This window comes from Orbicella faveolata, unplaced genomic scaffold, assembly GCF_042242905.1.
Source record: "Orbicella faveolata isolate gen_17 unplaced genomic scaffold, um_ofav_v1 contig_35, whole genome shotgun sequence".
NCBI classification, from domain to species: domain Eukaryota; kingdom Metazoa; phylum Cnidaria; class Anthozoa; order Scleractinia; family Merulinidae; genus Orbicella; species Orbicella faveolata.
In genome coordinates, this window is record NW_028301564.1 from 25,097,501 (window position 1) to 25,115,684 (window position 18,184).

Here is an 18,184-nt window from a genome sequence, read left to right on the forward strand (position 1 = left end):
TGAAGGGGGTCGAGACGAAAGCGAAAGATCAGAAACTTCTATTCCATCGACATCGTATGACAACAACGAACGAAGCGTAACTGCTGATTCGGAACTGGACCTTTCACTCCAAGAGAGACCCGCTGGAGCCAGACTTGTGAAGAGAAGCTCTTTCTGGTCCTCGACAATCAAGATTGCTTTGGTGATAATCGCTATTTGCATGGCTGTGTTGTTGTATATGACCCTCAAGAGCCACTCAAGCGAAAAAATGATCCCAGAGTTGGGTAAGAATATTACTTGATGTTTTGCATTTGGAAAAGACAGAGCTGTTATGGGTACACATGTAGCTATCAGCGACTTGCTTCTTAAAGAGCCTGTACAAGTTACCGTAATCTTAAAGCAGTGATTTAAATTCGGTTATGGACTTAACTAATCATAACATTATTTTAATTTTTTTCTCGTATTATTTATTAATTACTTCTGTTGAAAGTGTCCTTCGTACATCTTTGTCTCAGTGAAGCTACCAGTCTGTCAAGGTGAAAACGAGGTGGAGAAATATAATGAACCAAAGGTAACTACAACAACTTGATATACAATACCTAATCAAAAGATAACAATATACCCGATTTCTGATTAATGAGGAAACTGTGACATTGCAACCTCTACTAATATCACTCGCTGTAAATATGCTTCATTTATTCACTGTTTTGACAACGCTATTTTAAAAATCATGTAATAAGAGATTTTACAGCAAAGTAATGTTTAGAATATTTGAAAGAAATACAACTATGAAGGCAAATTAAAGGGTTTTTTTCCTTTATGAAATAAATGCAATTTTGAATTTGTAGAAATTATAAAACATAATGGGACTAGTTTCTCTTTGTAATATTTTAATACAATGTTGGTGAGCTTTGCAGAATGAGTCATAAAAATAGTACAGATTCTTACATTGTGATGGACATATACTAGAGTTCAGCCATTTTAGCAACATTCTAGCCAGTTCCAGACTCTCGGTAGTTCTCTTTTTTGCTTGCCCCCAACTGTCAAGAGCCTGGAACAGGCTAGCAATATTCTTACACTGCAATACAACACCAGTAGTGTGGTTTAGCAGGCTGTATTTGAAATCTGGAGGTCCCTGGTTTAACTCCTCCACCCTGCTGCTATCTGAATTTGTTCTTCGTAGTCTGAAGTTAAACTCCTTGACCATGCCCTTTATGTGGCAAACTGGTCAGCCTCTTACGAGGAGAGATTTTTATTGGGTTAATAATCAATTTGTGAGATTTGTTTGTTTATTTATTGTCTTTGACGCAATTAGGACAGCACTGTTAAATACAATGATACTTAAAGTAAGTTATTTCTTTTAGAAAAGCAAATTCAGAGAGCTTCTTAAATACGTGTGGCTTCTCAACATGGTTTTAATTCTCCTCTTCTCTCTCTTTTCAATATATTTGTGTCTCTGTTTTGTCTCGTAGCCCCCTGATTGTATAACGTTGGTCAATATCAGCAAGGCATATGCAGAGTTGCTGTTTAAACAGCTAGTTGTCAAAGCAGGTAAGATAAGAGTGCTGAATTACAGATTAATCAGTGATGATGAGGTCTAGCCTGATGTGTCATGATTCTATGATTCTAGTTCAATGTGTCATATTTCAATCTACAAATGTTATCATGTTTTCATGCAGGTTTATTTGAATGCCAAGATACAAGTACAGAGAGTAGAAATCTTTCTTTGAGAGAGTTTAAAAAACAAATTGAGGAAGATAATGTAAGTGGAGAAGCAAATACTCATCAAAGAATAAGCAACAAGTCGACTTATACTTTTAGATTAACAAAGACAAGTAGTTAACTCGGTTTTAGTATCACCATTCCTTGTAGTGGTGGTATTGCATATAAAAGAGTACTCCCTTGTACAGGTGTATGCAAATCCTTAATGTGCTCAGGAAATAAAATGAGTAATCTGACTGGCCTAACAGATACCGTTAGTTACTATTGTTCACTGCAAGGTGTCAAAAAGAAAACAACCAAAATTTTCAACTTTCCCCTTCAAAGTGGGAGGCACAGTGGCCTCATGGTTAGGGTGCTCAACTCCAGAGCGAGTGGTCCAGGTTCAAGCCCTGGCTGGGGACATCGTGTTGTGTTCTTGGGCAAGGCACTTTACTCTCACAGTGCCTCTTGCCACCCAGGTGTATAAATGGGTACCTGCGAATTTAATGCTGGGGGTAACCCTGTGATGGACTAGCATCCCATCCAGGTGGGAGTAGAAATACTCCTAGTCACTTCATGCTACTGAAACCAGGATAAGCTCTAGCCTGATGAGCCACTTGGCTCGTATGCAGACTTTACCCTTTACTTTCAAGGGCAAGCTGAACTTATAGTATACTAACCCAATGTTCTCTGTAAGAACCAGCAACTGGCAAAAATTGTTGTCTTCTACATGTAGTCCTGAACATGCTGGCTACTCTTGAGATAAATATAATTTTTCAAGATGAAAAAATAAGTTAAATGTGAAGCAGTCCTTAAGTTGTATAATTTAGGATAGTGTACTTCCCTGATGGCTAAGTGAAGTGTTTTTTGAGAAAATGTTTGAGGAAATTCAAATTACAGAAGTACTGCAAGAAGTGAAATTATTGTATAATTGCATTTTAATTTTTGGGGGGCTAGTGAGAATGAATTTTGAACCAGTGCATTAAAAACATAGTTAGACCTTGTCCAAAATGTAAGCTGGAAAGCTGGTACACTCACCCTGATAATAATAAAACAGTTAATTGTTGAGGAAATTAGTTGCACAGTTCACAATTTAATATACTCAAGACATGCTTTTTGCAGTGACAGTAAATTTTGTAGCTCAAACAATAATTATGCTTTATGTTGCAGACATCAAGAGGGGCTCCAGATCGAAAGAAGATCCTCAACAGTACACTGGAACTGATTTGTAATAACTCTGACTGGAAAATAAGGTAACATGAAGGTTAATGAGTGGTACCAAAGTCCATTCCCACCCATTTAGTGATAATCTTGTCAATAGATGTACATGTACATATATATATAATTAAATTTGCTCCGTTTCTAATGAGTTTGCTAAATTTTTCAGATTGTTCAATGAAAGTAATGAAGAAACAGCTAATATTACAAATGTGGCATGGATTGACACATCAGTTTCTGCAAAACCTATCTTGTGTCGCATCAGAGAAGCAATGTCCCGCTTGGCATATCTCTCTTTCTTGATTGGATTTGGTAAGTACAGTGATGTCTTTACACAAGTTAGAACTGGCTAAAACAAATTAAAGCAATGTCAGACATGATGGAACTGTACAGGGTTCATATAAGTTGGTTGTCTGAAGTGAAAATGTTTGGACTTTCAGCATGCAGAGACCAAAAGCACTTGGTTAATAATAATAAAACCTGACAATAGAATATTTCTATGGCTCCTAATATTCAAATGTGCTGCATAAAAGACTTAAGACCTGTAATTAATTGTCTGTAAAGTAATACAGAGTTTGACTGTATTATCCAAAGCAAGATTCTTACTCTCTTGCTTTCTGTCTTGCAAAGTCAAATATAACAACTTTCCAGAGTGGCAACTGAAAAGTAAGGGTTTCATGCCTGTTCCTTGTTCCTTGTTAAGATCCATGTAAGTGGTAATGGTTGTCTATTTTGTCAAGTGAATTTATAACCTTCAGAACTATGTTGTATCTAAAAGGTAGTGAAAACTGTTTTCTAGAAAGTTCTCAATGACCAGTCATCATGTCGAGTTGTGTCCAAACTAATCCTAAGGGCTAATACAAAAGAAAAGCTACTGCAATCAATGAAGAAATCCTCTTAAAACTAGTTGCTTCTATTACCAGCATGTTTATTTCTTTCTTTAGCTGTCGGAGGATTGATGTTTGCATATTTTATTGTGCGGCAAAGATGGAGGAGAGAGGAGGAGGAGACACGACTGATGTATCAGTTTGTGGAGAATATTATTGGTAGGTTTAGCAGATAACTTGACATATTTTTGGTACATGCAAAAATGTGTGGTGTCACATTACAGTGCTGTATTGAACTCTGCCAATCCTTTTTTTCTTTTTTTTTTATTTATTTTTTATGCTTTATTTCAAAATACAAACATTATTTACAACATGGTGTGTCTGTCAAGTACACTTACAAACTACTTACAAGACCAACAAACTACTTACAAGACCAATCCTCTCTATTCCAATCCTCTCCTCTCTGCCAATCCCTTGATGTAACAATATGACGATGTTTGTTTTCTGTGTTCTTTGATCACTTTGTGAGCATAAATTTGTGAAAAATTGGCTTTAGTCTGGAAAACATAGATTAAATTCTTTTATAAAAAATAATGGAACCTTTCTTTAAAAGGAAACATCAAAGGAGTGCATTGAATGTTAATGCTGTTTTTATCCAGACATTTTACGAGAGCATCATGAGGCCAGTAAAGCGGAGAAGAATCTGTTGCCATATCTTCCCATTCCTCATGTTCGAGACATGCTGATTCCTCCATCTGACAGGTTTGCTTAGATATCTGTTGCCTGATGATAGGTAAATTATGCCCCAAATTGATAAATCTGGGTTCGGGCAAGGTTCTTGGCATTGACATTTCCTATCACAGAGTTTTTGTCACTTTTTAGTGGGGATAGCTTTCAAAGCGATAAGTTGGTTTACAGAGTTTTTGTCACTTTATACTGGGGGATAGCTTTCAAAGCGATAAGTTGGTTAACCTACTATAGAGTAGTAGCCCTTCCTGGGGTGTAGCAATATTCCATTCTCTTCATGTGACCAAAGCTGCATATAAGTGCCAGTACCATTGAGCCAAGGAGCCATATGACTCCTTTTCCTGTTACCTGTTAATAGAGTAATTTCTTATCACAAGGAAACCTTACTGTACAATGTGCAGAAATTTAGGTTATTCAAGCTTACTGAGTCGTCCTGGACTAAATGTACCTTTGACTTACCTGAATAGGATGATAGTATCTTTTAGTCACAGATTTCAGGCTTTCATGAAATTAATAGTTAATTAAAAGCACTTTTACGCTGGTACCTTTCTCAATACTAATGAAAACATTATCTCTTTATAACTTTCTGAGCTATTTTGTCATTTTTCCTCTTCTTTTTCTTTTCTTTTTATTAATAATCTCAAGTTTTACATAACTTTAAGGGGCACAAAATTAGTTTATCTAGATGTGCCCCTCTCCTCTCCTTCCAATATACAATGTAATTCAATTTAAGTGATGTAATTTCTGTTTTTTTCATTTTTTTCTCCCTTACAAAGCACTATCGGTTACTATTTACTTTCTTTATGTTATATTTACATATCTATGTATTAGCTAGGAATTGGAGGAACAAAATAAAATTTAAAAAAATTAATAGTAAATTATAAAATGAATATGACACATTTTCTGCTTGTTTGGCTTGGTGTTCTGCAGCGGGCTATGTAACTACCTAATAATATGTGACAGCACAAAGTTCTACATTTCTTACCTAATAGTTTTAAAAGAAACAGGAAGCATTAAAATGCTGTATTGCATGCACATTATATATTTAACACTTCTGAGAGTCAGTTTAGGAGAAGTACTGCTCAAAAGTACTGCTCTGCCTCACATGCTCATGTAAATTATTTGCATCATACTATAATTCTGGACTAATATGTTTCAGATTGACAAAAAATTTCTTTCTTTCTTCAAACAGACAGAGACTTTCCAAAGCATGGAACAGAGCTGTTCGGTTTTTGAGTGCTAATGAATCCCGTATTCGAGTGGAAAGTCAGAGGATCGCTGGAGAGGATTTTGAAGTCTGGCGGTGGATTCATATTGGTACACCCAAACCTCACAATCCCAAACTGTCGCTTTCAGTGAGTAGTTGTTTTGTGATTGTAGTATTGTACAGCTTTATGGGATGTTAAGTTTAGCTGATGGCTGACATATGTACTGGAGTTCTGATCAAGTAGTCTGGCATTGAACCCCAGCTAGTCATTGTGTTGTACTCTTAGACAAAACACTTAACTCTCATAGTGCCCCTCTCACCCCTCTCCCCCACCCCTCCCCTAGGAATATGAATAGCTGCTGGCACGTTGTAAGAACAACCTGACATATACGCTTCAGTAAGTAGGGGCTAATTCCTTGTGATAGAGTAGTATCCCATCTGGGGGGGGGGGGGGGGGGGGGCAGGGGAGTACATGAAATAATCCTAGGCACCCCATGCGGCAGAAAGAAAATAGGCTCAGAATTGTTTGATTCAGATGAATAGTGCATTTCGTACAACTGTATGAGCTGGAACCAACTGGAAAGAGTTGCCATGGACAGGGGGAGATGGAGATCTATGGTGGAAAAACTCTGTTACCATGGGAATTCAAGGGTTTAAGTCATGAATATACAGATGCACTTTAGGCTGAGACTGAACAAGTTTAGAAAAATTGCCATTTTTTTTTTCTGAATGTCTTTCCATAGGGCTCTAAACATGGTAAATACTGGCAAGGACAAGGTATGGAACACATTGTTCTCTTTTCTCGTTTAGCTCCTTAATTAGCTCTGATCTCTGTACTCAGAAATAATATATCCTTACAGTAAAATGACTGCTGTTAATGGATCTCGAGAAAGGATATTTAGTGACATGATGTTGGGAATGATCTTTTTCTTGGGATGCACCTTAGCACCAATATCTCAATACAGATATTTCATAAATGGGCAATACAGAAGGATAAAATACAATGACAATAAACAGGGTTTATACGGGTCATGGGAAACCTGGAAAGTCATGGAATTTATAATTTCAATTTCCAGGCCTGGGAAGTCATGGACTTTACATGAGGCTCATGGGAAGTCATGGAAAAGCAGTATGCTTTCTGAGAATAAAAAGGCGAAAAGATTTTTTTAAAAAATGAAAAGATAACAAACAAGTCGGAAGCTGGTTTAATTTCAGTGGAAATAAACACAAGCACGGATTTTGTGTGTTATAATGTCGGATGATACCTGAAATAAATAATTCATTGTTTTTGACAATACTGTCAGAACAGCTGCTTAATTAGTCTACTCCGCAGCCGTTATTAGGGTCGTCACGCAACGCTTCTCCCCTTCTTCTTCTTGGTGGGGGAGAAGCATTGCATGACGACCCTAATAACAGCTGCGGAGGAGACTACTGCTTAATTTAAGTCATGGAAAAGTCAAAAAGGTCATGGAAAGTCATGGAATTTTAAAAGCTCAAAAGAGTACGAACCCTGATAAAATGTGTACATTTCCTTATGATATACCTCCTTTTAGTTATCTTAATGTCTGGATTTTTTGTTGTGGGACAAGTGTAAACCACTCCTTAGTGATCTGAGCTTTGACAGTTCTGTTGTTTCTTTTTCAGCATTTGAAAACTTTCAGTCAGCTGTAAATCCGCCTGTGATTAGCCCCACGCCATGTTTGAAAATAAGGAACATGTTTGATCCTGATGTGTAAGTGTGCATTTATGATCTGACAGACTGTTCAATAAACCCTTGTTTGAAGGATTCATGAATGCATGTTTTCTAAACATGTGAAAGAAACAATAATTAGTCTTGAGTCTTTGAAAGGCAAAGAAACCTTGAGCTTTGAAAGAATCAAAGACCCTTTAGTCATGAGTAATTTTGCTAAATCTGTTAACTGTATGAACGCAACATTTAACAAAAACTGCAGCGGAAACTGTTGATAAAAAGATGCATCTGTCTACTTAAGTGATGTACCCCCTCAGTCAGTTATCCTGAATGCAGGGTGATTCTACCCAGTTGTAAACCTCTTTATTTCCGTGAAGAAAAAATGGGCAGCTTTTTGTGCCTGATTTGTTGTTTGCGCCGATGAAGCAAATAAACAATCAATGCCTTGGCAAAGACCATACAGGAACTTGCCAATGATTATGCATTGTGAATTAGATTTTCACTACTATTCATGCTAAACAACAGCAGTTTTCTGGTATTTTTATTTTATTTATTTTTTCTTAAATAGACATTTCAGTGCTTGGTTTAGAGACAGTCATTCATGATTTTGAGTTGTGGTTATTGCAGTGAAACGGAAGATGGCTGGCATGTGATGATCCAAGATGCCATATTGGAGAAGTGTATTGAGAATGGAGCAGGTGTGGTTCATATAGCGGTGGACAAGAGTTCTAGCGAGGTATACCTGGAGTTTATACGTATAGCAGTGTTATTTAAGTAAAGGGGCCAGTTGTTCAAAGGATGGATAGTGCCATCCACCAGATAAATCACTATCCAGTGAATAGCGTGGTTTGTCTTGTGAAGACTTATCCACTGGATAGTGATTTGTCTCATGGATAGTGGTATTCGCCCTTTGAATAACTAGGGCCGGTTGTATTGCAGAAGAGGCAGAATAATTAAGAGATTGGCATTGCACACATTTTGAGAAAGCCAATCCATGAAAAATGTCCAAGGTCAAGCTGAAATGAAAATTGCAGGCTATAACTGGGGTGGGGTGTGTGGTCTTTACTGTGTGGGGTGGGCGTGTTGTCTTGGTTGGCCCAAAACCTGGTCTGATACATCGATCTTCCCTTCCCCCATGAGCGCTCGTTGAGGAGGAGTACATGACGAGCCATAAGAACATGTGCATATGAGGCTGTAGGTGAGGTCTGTGAAGAGTCAAAGACCTAAGCAAAGGCTAATTTATACGCATCCGCTTATCAGCACGATTTGACAAGCGCGCTTAAATGAAAAGCAAATCGGCGCGTGTGAATGGTGATTCAAAACGTGCCTTGACTTCAATGCAACAAGTCAGTCGATTCCGAATAGTATATTCACTGATTTCTGTTTTGTGGATCATTCAAATGCTATCTGCCAAAAATTGACGGAGACATCCGTTCCCTGTTTTCACTGGGTACACCGGGTACAAACAAAATCATTTAGTACCTGCATCCTACCATTTTGGTTTTCAAATAATGTTCTGCTGGATATGAAAAGCACATCTACATTGCTTGCACTGAACATACACCCATTCACTTCCCGTTAAATCGAGTTCCATCGTCGTAGGAAGGGAAAAATTGCTAACTGGTGTTACGAACGATTTCTTTTTTTCTGTCCGGTCTGTGATTGTATGAGACACCTGCCGTCCTAACTTTGCGTGACACTTTTCAGGGATGCGTGTATTTGAAGTGTGACACTCACCATTCAGCAGGGTTGGCCTTTAGAAGTCTTCATGGATGTTGGTTTGACGGTAAGCTGTGTGAATACTTTGAATGAATGATGTCAGCGATGTGAATTTTTCTATTTTCATTTATATGTCATGGCTAATGCTTCAATGACAGCTGATTCAGGCTTGTAAAAATGCGGTGGACCAGAGAGAGGAGATGTAACCGAATATCCTCTTAAATTGCTGATAAATTAGTAGTTAATTACAAAAAAATCTGAAGTTTCCTTGCTTTTAACGCAGCAAAAAAATGTTGTTTTGATATTTCGTGACCTACGCTCTCTCCGGTCCTGGGGCCCGTTTCTCGAAGGTCCCGAAAAGTTTTCGCGCCCGAAAAGCCGTAGCAAAATCTCAAAACTTATGACTACAGAGCTGTTTTCTGCACATATTCTTAATATGAACAGAAGCTCCCTTCATACAAAAAGTTTCAGGTGTATGCACCTCTCTATCTTTAAATGCCGACTAACTAAAAATGGCTTGGCGTGCCCGAAAAGTTTCCGGGGCTTTCGAGAAACGGGCCCCAGTTCCCGAAGGTTAGGGGAAGGAGCGCGGGGTCATTTCCCGGACAGCTGCAGGTAATCGAGCCTACCATTACGTGGTAAATACTTAAAATGTCCAGATGCAATTTTGATTCCTATAAAAAGAACATTCCATCCTAATCTCATTGTCAGAAAAGCTATGGGGCTTACGAGTGATACTGTATGCACGTAAGCTTTCATCTGGTTGTGAATTGCAGGTCGTCTCGTCGCTGTCAAGTATCTAACTTTGAAGCGATATCACCAGCGTTTTCCAGTGGCTTTGGAGGCTACCGAACGACTGAATCCATCAGGAACGTCGCCTTCTTCTCTTGTTACATTTGATCCCGACGAAGCCGAAGACGAAGAAGACATCAATGATTCAGACATCGAGTATTACTAACTGAACTTTCATGCTCTTTGTTGGTGAACGCGGATACTGTTCGTCAGGATGGCAGACTGCGCATGTGATTGGCCGCCATCTTCTATCACGTCTCGTCCCCAGAGGCCGCACTCCTTTTGGTCCGCACCAAGAATCGCGACCTCTGGCAAGGTCCAACACCGGAAGTCCGCGATTCACGGACTTCCCGTCACTCTGCGCATATTCTGAATCAAGTCTGACAAATCTGATTGGCTGAGAGAACGAAACGAATTCTCTGCGCATGCTCAGAAAATCGGACCCGACCAGAGGTCTTGTAGACTGCGAGCAGTCTCTCTCTTGCTCGAAAACCAAGCGTGACTGTGAGCGTGACATGCGAGCGGCGATGCCACGAGCCGCTTGTAGCACGGGCGTCGGAAAGGCGAGCAAAAAGAGACGCCGACGCCCGCGCTACTAGCGGCCCGCGGCATCGCCGCTCGCACGTCACGCTCACAGTCACGCTCGTACGCTTACTTGTTTTCCGTTCTTCCCAACGGATTTTCGAGGAAAAGAGAGACGGCTCGCAGTCTAGAGGTCGCGATTTTTGGTGCTGACCAAAAGGAGCGTGGCCTCTGAGGACGAGAATGGAGTACGATGTAGGAAGAACATTGAGAAAGAACTTGTACCAGTCTCCGTAGGTGCTAGACGCGATGTCACCATATGGGAGTTGTAGTTTATCTTTCGTTGAAATTGTATTGAATCGATAGACTGCTCACTACCGAGGTGATCTATTCCCAGATGAGACGGGATGCCCCCCCCCCCCAAAAAAAACATAAAAACAAAAAAAAATAGATATTACCAGAATTCCTTTTATCCTTTGCAAGATTTTATACTTAATTAAAAGAAGTGCTCGGTTGTTGTATTCGGCACCTCTTAGGGCCTGATTACATTAGCTGGTCTGGCCTGGTTAGCCGTGCTGCTTCGGAGTGCCGAGATGACTTCCAGCCCGGTATGACATGAGGCGAGCCAACCCGGTTGATGGCTGATGCGATGGAATTGGCGCGAATAAGGCGCGAGCCGCTCGATACTCTAGTATATTATGGCGGGAAGTTGTATTTTTCAAAACGGACACTACTAGAATGCGACGAATGATTGTAATGGCCTTTTTCCAGCAGTTGGCTGTATTATCTTCTGCATTTATGCAGTTACATGGACTTTTATATCTGTTTCTGCTATATAGAAAGAGGAATATTGATTTGCTTAATGAACCGGGCTGACCCGGCAAACGGAATTACATGGAAAAATCTCAGCCCGGTTAGCCGTGATCCCAGCACCGCGATACCGGGATCTCGGCAAAACGGGCTGGTCCGGTTGTCATGTAATCGCGAAGTTGATTTTTGTTGCGTTTAACAAACGTGCCGAGATCCCGGTAAACTGACACCAACCCGGCTAACTGGGCCAGCCCGGCTCATGTAATCAGGCCCTTAGACGGTGATCATTTCAAATTCAAGGTTTATTGACTGGCAGTCTAGTGTAGCAGGCAGATAAGTGGTATTTTTGGAACTGAGATCTTTGTTCGTTCTGCTATATCACACTAGTACAGTAACTGTAAGGCATCGCAGTTTATAACTCTAGTGTTCAATATACAATCTTTTTGGTGACAAATATTGTGATAGCATATTTTCGGTGAGCTTCAGTAGTGTGAGGTGAAATGAATGCGTTCATCTCAATGAACCCAACCCTACACGGGTCTAATACCTGGGGAATGTTTAATGTATCTAGTCTGTTTGATGGATACAAAACTTCACTTGCGCTTCGCTCAGACAATTATCTTAAAAAGAATGGTTCCAGCTCATTTAAGAAATAAAGAAAAACGAAACTTTCCCCTTCCCATCGCCCTCATGACCTTTTTTCATGTTCTCTGTCCAAAGTCCAGCGATGCTCGGAGTGTATATATATTGATTACATTTCCTTCCTTCCCCTCTTGTAAACAATATACAGCAGAAATGCAAAACCATAATAAGAATAATATCAAAACATAACCATATCTGGGCATTTGAACTTAACATAATAGAACAGTAAATTATCCGTCAATGAAAAAATGCCAGCATTGATCAGGCGAAAACGAATCTAAACAAGGGGACTTCCCTCGCCTCGTTCTCGAGCAGCGCAATGAACAGAAAACCCTACATAGTGTCACACGCAGTTGTTTGTTGAGTTACATGTATTGAATTGTGGAATGTAAATAACCGATTTTTCGCTATTGCTCGGACACAACTGAACAGAGTGATAATGCAATACTGGTAAACCTCTGCACGGAGAATTTGAGGTGCTTTATCAGCGTCACGTTTGGTGATACCTCAAAATTATGTGTGTATTCTCTATGTTCACGAAGTACTCTTACTTTCGAGAAATCAGATAGCCTGGTCGAGACTTGAGTGCTGAAGTGGCCTCTTCCCCCTGGGCACTGAACTCGACAGGCGGAAATGAGAGAGTAGGATCAACTTGCAGCGCTCACTTGAGTTTTGTTCGAAGGACTGTTTGAAAGCCTTCGTCTGAAACAGACTGGTTTCATTACATCCGAGGAGTGACTGCACATAAAACACTGTAAACCTCCCCCCTTCCCTGCCCCAAGACAGCATTTAAAAACGAAGATTGATTGATTGTCACTTCCCTTGTTCTCTCTTCAAAACAATACACAGCAAAAGTCCAAAACGATAATGAGAGAAAAAGTGCCCTGTCATTCCAAAATATAACCATATATGGGCAATTGAACGTTAGATAACATAACATTAATCGGGAAATTTCCCGTCAGTGGAAAAATGCCAGTATTGATGAAACTAAAACGAATCTAAACCAGGGGGAATCCCCGCGCCTCGTTTTCGTGTAACATAAAGAAAACAAACGGACGCCGAATGAAATCAACCCAACCTCACTTTAACGCCCATCGCTCGATCTTGATAGAAGTTTCACCTGAACGTACGCCGATTTTTGCCTTAAGATCATGGCTGCTAATAATTTTTGTTCTGCTAAGCCGTTTTATAGTCCTTACGGAGGCAGCAAAGAGTCCCTTGTCATAGTGGACGAGACGGAAGCAGTCTGTGCAGGGAGTATAAACGGCAACTGCCGTGAACGCTCTTCGTCATTGAACTCCATCGTGTCGGTTCATCATGATAGGGAAGCAGCTGCAATAGAAGGCAACAAACCTGTGACCAAAGACGATGTTATTAGGAACTTGAGCTTAAGTTCTCCATCGTTAAAGGGGCTGCGGTGGTTTCTCCTGATCACTTTCCTGTGGTTCCCTCAAAACGCATCGTCCGCACGGAAGACGTTTTACACTGCGATGCAAGTGCTTATCGTTGCTTTCCTGTGCGGTTGTTACGCGTTCGACATGGGAGCATTCCACAACAGATCGCTGATCCAAGACGAATTGGGGGAGACTGTAACAGCCGCTAAGAACATCATCTGGTCCTTCAGGTACCTCGAGATGTACATTGTTGGCATCTTGTACTTTCGAAAGCGCCACTTGGAGAAAATGCTTTCCGAAGTGATTTTGACCAGGCGATACTGGAAGAAAGTTCGGCGCACAATCCTCAAGGTCAGCATTGCCGTGTTTCTCTTTGTCTTCGTCGTGCCAGTGACTTCGAAAATTGTTCAGATGAACTTAACAACGAGGAAAGTGGAATCATTCAGCCTCAAGGAGATCCTCTGTAGTGTTTCCCTGTCGATTATGGCTCGAATTGTAGCTCTGCCTATTTTTCTAGCCTTTATCTATGTCGTATACGTCACATTCAGCCAAATTCGCCTGTTCAAAGAGCAACTTCAAAAGTGGCCCGAGGGAATGAAAGAGGAAGCAAGAAATCGGTTCATTGACATTAAAACTACCATCCGAGACGCAGAGAGGTCTTTTCAGACTTTTCTAATAGCACATCTGCTATTGCTGCTGGTCCTTCTCATACCAGCCATATTTTCTTGCGTCGAGCGCCTTCAAAGTGAGAGCCACTATGAGGAGACCGATACTGACCAAATGGAAATGAGATCCGCTCTTAAGCCTCCGGGAAATACAGAAAATTTCATCGCCGTTGTCAATGGCACTTATTACCAACGGCAACAAGTGACCTTCCTGTTAAAGCTACCGGCGAATTATGGTCAAAACACAACGCATAACGCACCTCATAAGCGCACTGTATCCAAGACTGATGCAGCTGGAATCGCAAAGATCGTTTGTGCCAATTTGGGTGGTTTCGTGGAAATGCTGGTGCTGTACAGCCTCCCGTTAATTTTCTTGGCCAAACTGCACAAGATCATGGCTAGTCTCCCTGAAGTTGTCCAGGATCTCAAGTTCAGTGAGCAAACAAAACATGGATATCTGTTCCAAAACAAGCAAATCCAGGATGAAGTAAAGGGAGATCTTTCAACAGGAAGGGGCATTCAGATACTCCGCATGAATTTGACGGGCATCAAGGCTGCTCTTTTAACACTCCTTATGCCTTTCCTTACAACCGCTATTCACTTGTTATTTCTACATGTAGACCTAAGCTGAATTCTGTGGGTAGGCTCCCCTTCCTCAGGGGGGACTCCCATATAAAAAGAACAGGGGTGCTCATCGGAAATGAGAGGTACCAAGATTCTGTTTTGTGGATGTGGCTTGAACTAGGAGGTACCAATTCTAAAATAACACATTATCTCCAATCATAGTTTTTTCAGATCAATACCCTAAAATATTCTGCAAAAGCTCCTACTGAGGACCTTTTGGGGCTGAACAAGCTAGGAGGTACCAAAACCAAAAAACCCTATCAAAACTACCCGTACCAAAACCCTCAAAAGTACCACAACTACCCTTGTCCCTTTTATTTGGGAGTCCTTTCAGGGGTTCCTCAGCCCTCATCCTCTCATTGAGACCCTCACTACTTCTTCAATGTCTTTTTAAGCTCTTGGTAGGCTGACTTAAAACCATATCACACGACTGCAAATAACAGCTGCTTATCAAACAATAAACAAAAAAATTGCCAAAATCCGACAAAATTCCAATTTTGTTCAGACATTTTAGACACACAAAATTTTTTCAGTCTCTAGAGACAGAAGTATCCAATTCATTATGTGGCGCAAATTGAACAGATTGTGACCTATGTGCACATTGCCTGGAGTGTGTTTTCGGGTTGCAACAATTATCGTGATTCACATAATTGTATTATAACAGAAAAAAGCTCAACATTACATCAGAATACATTTTCAATTTGTGCAAAACAAACTGGTGACTCAGGCAGACATTTGTTCTTCAAATACAATACTGAGATCTGTAGTGATCTATCAGTGATTGACATAACCCGTCAAATGACTCTCAGGAAAACACACAAACTGATTGACTACACAGTGGCTGTCTAGCAACTGCTAGACAACACAGGGGGCTGGTCAATCTTTGAAGATGATTTCAACTTTGTTTGTTGACACTTGTAATATAAAATATTTGTTTGTTTGATAGATCAGTCACTGGATTGTGCTAAAATGATTAGACAACTCGCTCTCACTTTCTTTTGATGTGGTAGTTGGCCAGGGGCTTCACCCTTGCCAATTATAAGTCGATAGAAACTTCGAGCTCACCTTCTAATGTTCAAATAATAACTGATGAATGAATCAATCAGATTCATGAATTTGCAACGAAACATAGACACTAGGAACTTGATAGAGTTTTTACAGTAATTTGTAGAATACCATACAAAATATGACAAAAGCCGGAAATGCAGCAATACAATGATAGCCAAGTAAAGTACCTGATCTGGATTTGTTGTCAAAGTTCGAAATTTCATTATTTTGCTATTTTATTTGCTGAAAGGCAAAAACAACAGATTACAAAAGAAAACCAACAACAACAACAGATTAAAAACAATTCAAAACAATTTTATTTGTAATACATTTACTGTAAATAAATACAACCTAATTAAGGATCTGTACATACTGAATGCCTCTTAGAACATTTGTCCTGAGTATCAGCGCTTTGTGATACCCTAATGTCACATGGTGTGAAGGCACGTTTTCTGAGTTTGTTACAAATTGCATGTTTTGCTGTCTTGATCGATTCATGACAGAAACAACAGCTATCAATCAGCTGCCATGGATGGTCTCAGTCGGAACATAAACACTAGGAAGTAATGGGAAATTCTAAAAGTGTTAGAGGGCTAGAGTAATTTGTATAATTTATACCATAAAATGATAGCCAAGTACAGTAAGTGATCTGGATTTGTTGTTTATGTTAGCACTTTCATTGTTTTGCAATTTTATTTTGTTAGAGGCAAAAACAACAACAACAGATTACATTACATTGTTTTTCAAAACAATTTAATTTGTAATATATTTTACTGTAAATAAATACAACCTAATTAAGGATCGGCACAGGCATACTGAACGCCTTTTAGAACATTTGTCCTGAGTATCACTGCTTTGTGATACTCTAATGGCACATGCTCTGCAGGCTAGTTTTCTGATTTTATTCCAATTTGTATATTATGTTGTCTTTTTGAAATAAACAACAGCTACAAATCAGCTGTGGTGGTTTCTGTCTCTCGTGATTGATTTATGGATCAACCAATGATTCTACCAAGAAGGAATGTCACTAACGCTACCCAGTGACTGGCAAAATCCAAGTGAGACCATTTGCTTAGAGTGTGCTTCATGCCATAACCCTGAAAAGATGAATTTTATAAATATAATGAAATTAGATTCTACAGGAGTTCCTCTTACAAGTTACTAATAATAACATAGGCCTGCAATGCATGCAGACAGTTAACCTGCTCTACTGTACTCTGGGTGAATTGCTTCGAACTTTCTTTGCACCATTCACATAATTTCATTCATCAGGTATTATTATGTATCATGTAATCAGGCCCTTAGACGGCGATCATTTCAAATTCAAGGTTTATTGACTGGCAGTCTAGTGTAGCAGGCAGATAAGTGGTATTTTTGGAACTGAGATCTTTGTTCGTTCTGCTATATCACGCTAGTACAGTAACTGTAAGGCATCGCAGTTTATAACTCTAGTGCTCAATATAGAATCTTTTTGGTGACAAATATTGTGATAGCATATTTTCGGTGAGCTTCAGTAGTGTGAGGTGAAATGAATGCGTTCATCTCAATGAACCCAACCCTACACGGGTCTAATACTTGGGGAATGTTTAATGTATCTAGTCTGTTTGATGGATACAAAACTTCACTTGCGCTTCGCTCAGACAATTATCTTAAAAAGAATGGTTCCAGCTCATTTAAGAAATAAAGAAAAACGAAACTTTCCCCTTCCCATCGCCCTCATGACCTTTTTTCATGTTCTCTGTCCAAAGTCCAGCGATGCTCGGAGTGTATATATATTGATTACATTTCCTTCCTTCCCCTCTTGTAAACAATATACAGCAGAAATGCAAAACCATAATAATAAGAATATCAAAACATAACCATATCTGGGCATTTGAACTTAACATAATAGAACAGTAAATTATCCGTCAATGAAAAAATGCCAGCATTGATCAGGCGAAAACGAATCTAAACAAGGGGACTTCCCTCGCCTCGTTCTCGAGCAGCGCAATGAACAGAAAACCCTACATAGTGTCACACGCAGTTGTTTGTTGAGTTACATGTATTGAATTGTGAAATGTAAATAACCGATTTTTCGCTATTGCTCGGACACAACAGAACAGAATGATAATGCAATACTGGCAAACCTCTGCACGGAGAATTTGAAGTGCTTTATCAGCGTCACGTTTGGTGATACCTCAAAATTTCAACCAAAATTGTGTGTTCTCTTAGTTCACGAAGTACTCTTTCATTTCCTTCAATTCCCCTAAAATTCTGTATCTTACTTTCGGGAAATCAGATAGCCTGGTCGAGAATGCTGAAGTGGCCTCTGCCCCCTGGGCACTGAACTCGACTGGCGGAAATGAGAGAGTAGGATCAACTTGCAGCGCTTGAGTTTCGTTCGAAGGACTGTTTGAAAGCCTTAGTCTGAAACAGACTGGTTTCATTCCTTAGTCTGAAACAGACTGGTTTCATTACATCCGAGCAGTGACTGCACATAAAACACTGTAAACCTTCCCCCTTCCCTGCCCCTTCCAGACGCTCGATATGTTTTTCGACTCCGAGACAGCATTTACATACGAAGATTGACTGATTGTCACTTCCCTTGTTCTCTCTTCAAA

At 39.8% G+C, this 18,184-nt stretch overlaps 2 protein-coding genes across 2 annotated transcripts in view; both read left to right on the forward strand.

Annotated features, from left to right (window-relative positions):
- Positions 1 to 11,666, forward strand: part of LOC110063165 (inner nuclear membrane protein Man1-like) — a 12,267-nt gene extending 601 nt beyond the window's left edge. The window contains exons 1-14 of the mRNA XM_020770119.2: positions 1 to 263; positions 495 to 550; positions 1,452 to 1,530; positions 1,659 to 1,741; positions 2,851 to 2,933; positions 3,068 to 3,210; positions 3,843 to 3,944; positions 4,385 to 4,487; positions 5,665 to 5,827; positions 6,423 to 6,456; positions 7,324 to 7,411; positions 7,997 to 8,105; positions 9,077 to 9,155; positions 9,865 to 11,666. The exon at positions 1 to 263 is cut by the window's left edge and continues 601 nt beyond it. Of these exons, the coding sequence (XP_020625778.1) occupies positions 1 to 263; positions 495 to 550; positions 1,452 to 1,530; positions 1,659 to 1,741; positions 2,851 to 2,933; positions 3,068 to 3,210; positions 3,843 to 3,944; positions 4,385 to 4,487; positions 5,665 to 5,827; positions 6,423 to 6,456; positions 7,324 to 7,411; positions 7,997 to 8,105; positions 9,077 to 9,155; positions 9,865 to 10,046 (1,567 nt within the window). The 3' untranslated portion in view covers positions 10,047 to 11,666. The remainder of the gene's footprint in view (positions 264 to 494; positions 551 to 1,451; positions 1,531 to 1,658; positions 1,742 to 2,850; positions 2,934 to 3,067; positions 3,211 to 3,842; positions 3,945 to 4,384; positions 4,488 to 5,664; positions 5,828 to 6,422; positions 6,457 to 7,323; positions 7,412 to 7,996; positions 8,106 to 9,076; positions 9,156 to 9,864) is intronic.
- Positions 11,667 to 12,848: 1,182 nt separating this feature from the next.
- LOC110063163 (uncharacterized) lies at positions 12,849 to 16,541 on the forward strand. Its single transcript, XM_089273825.1, has one exon. It carries the CDS (start codon positions 13,006 to 13,008, stop codon positions 14,542 to 14,544), a length of 1,539 nt encoding a protein of 512 aa, XP_089129951.1. The 5' UTR covers positions 12,849 to 13,005; the 3' UTR covers positions 14,545 to 16,541.
- Positions 16,542 to 18,184: the final 1,643 nt, after the last annotated feature.

Coding starts and splice junctions, on each gene's coding strand:
- LOC110063163 (XM_089273825.1), top strand. CDS start 13,006: ATGGCTGCTAATAATTTTTGTTCTGCTAAGCCGTTTTATAGTCCTTAC.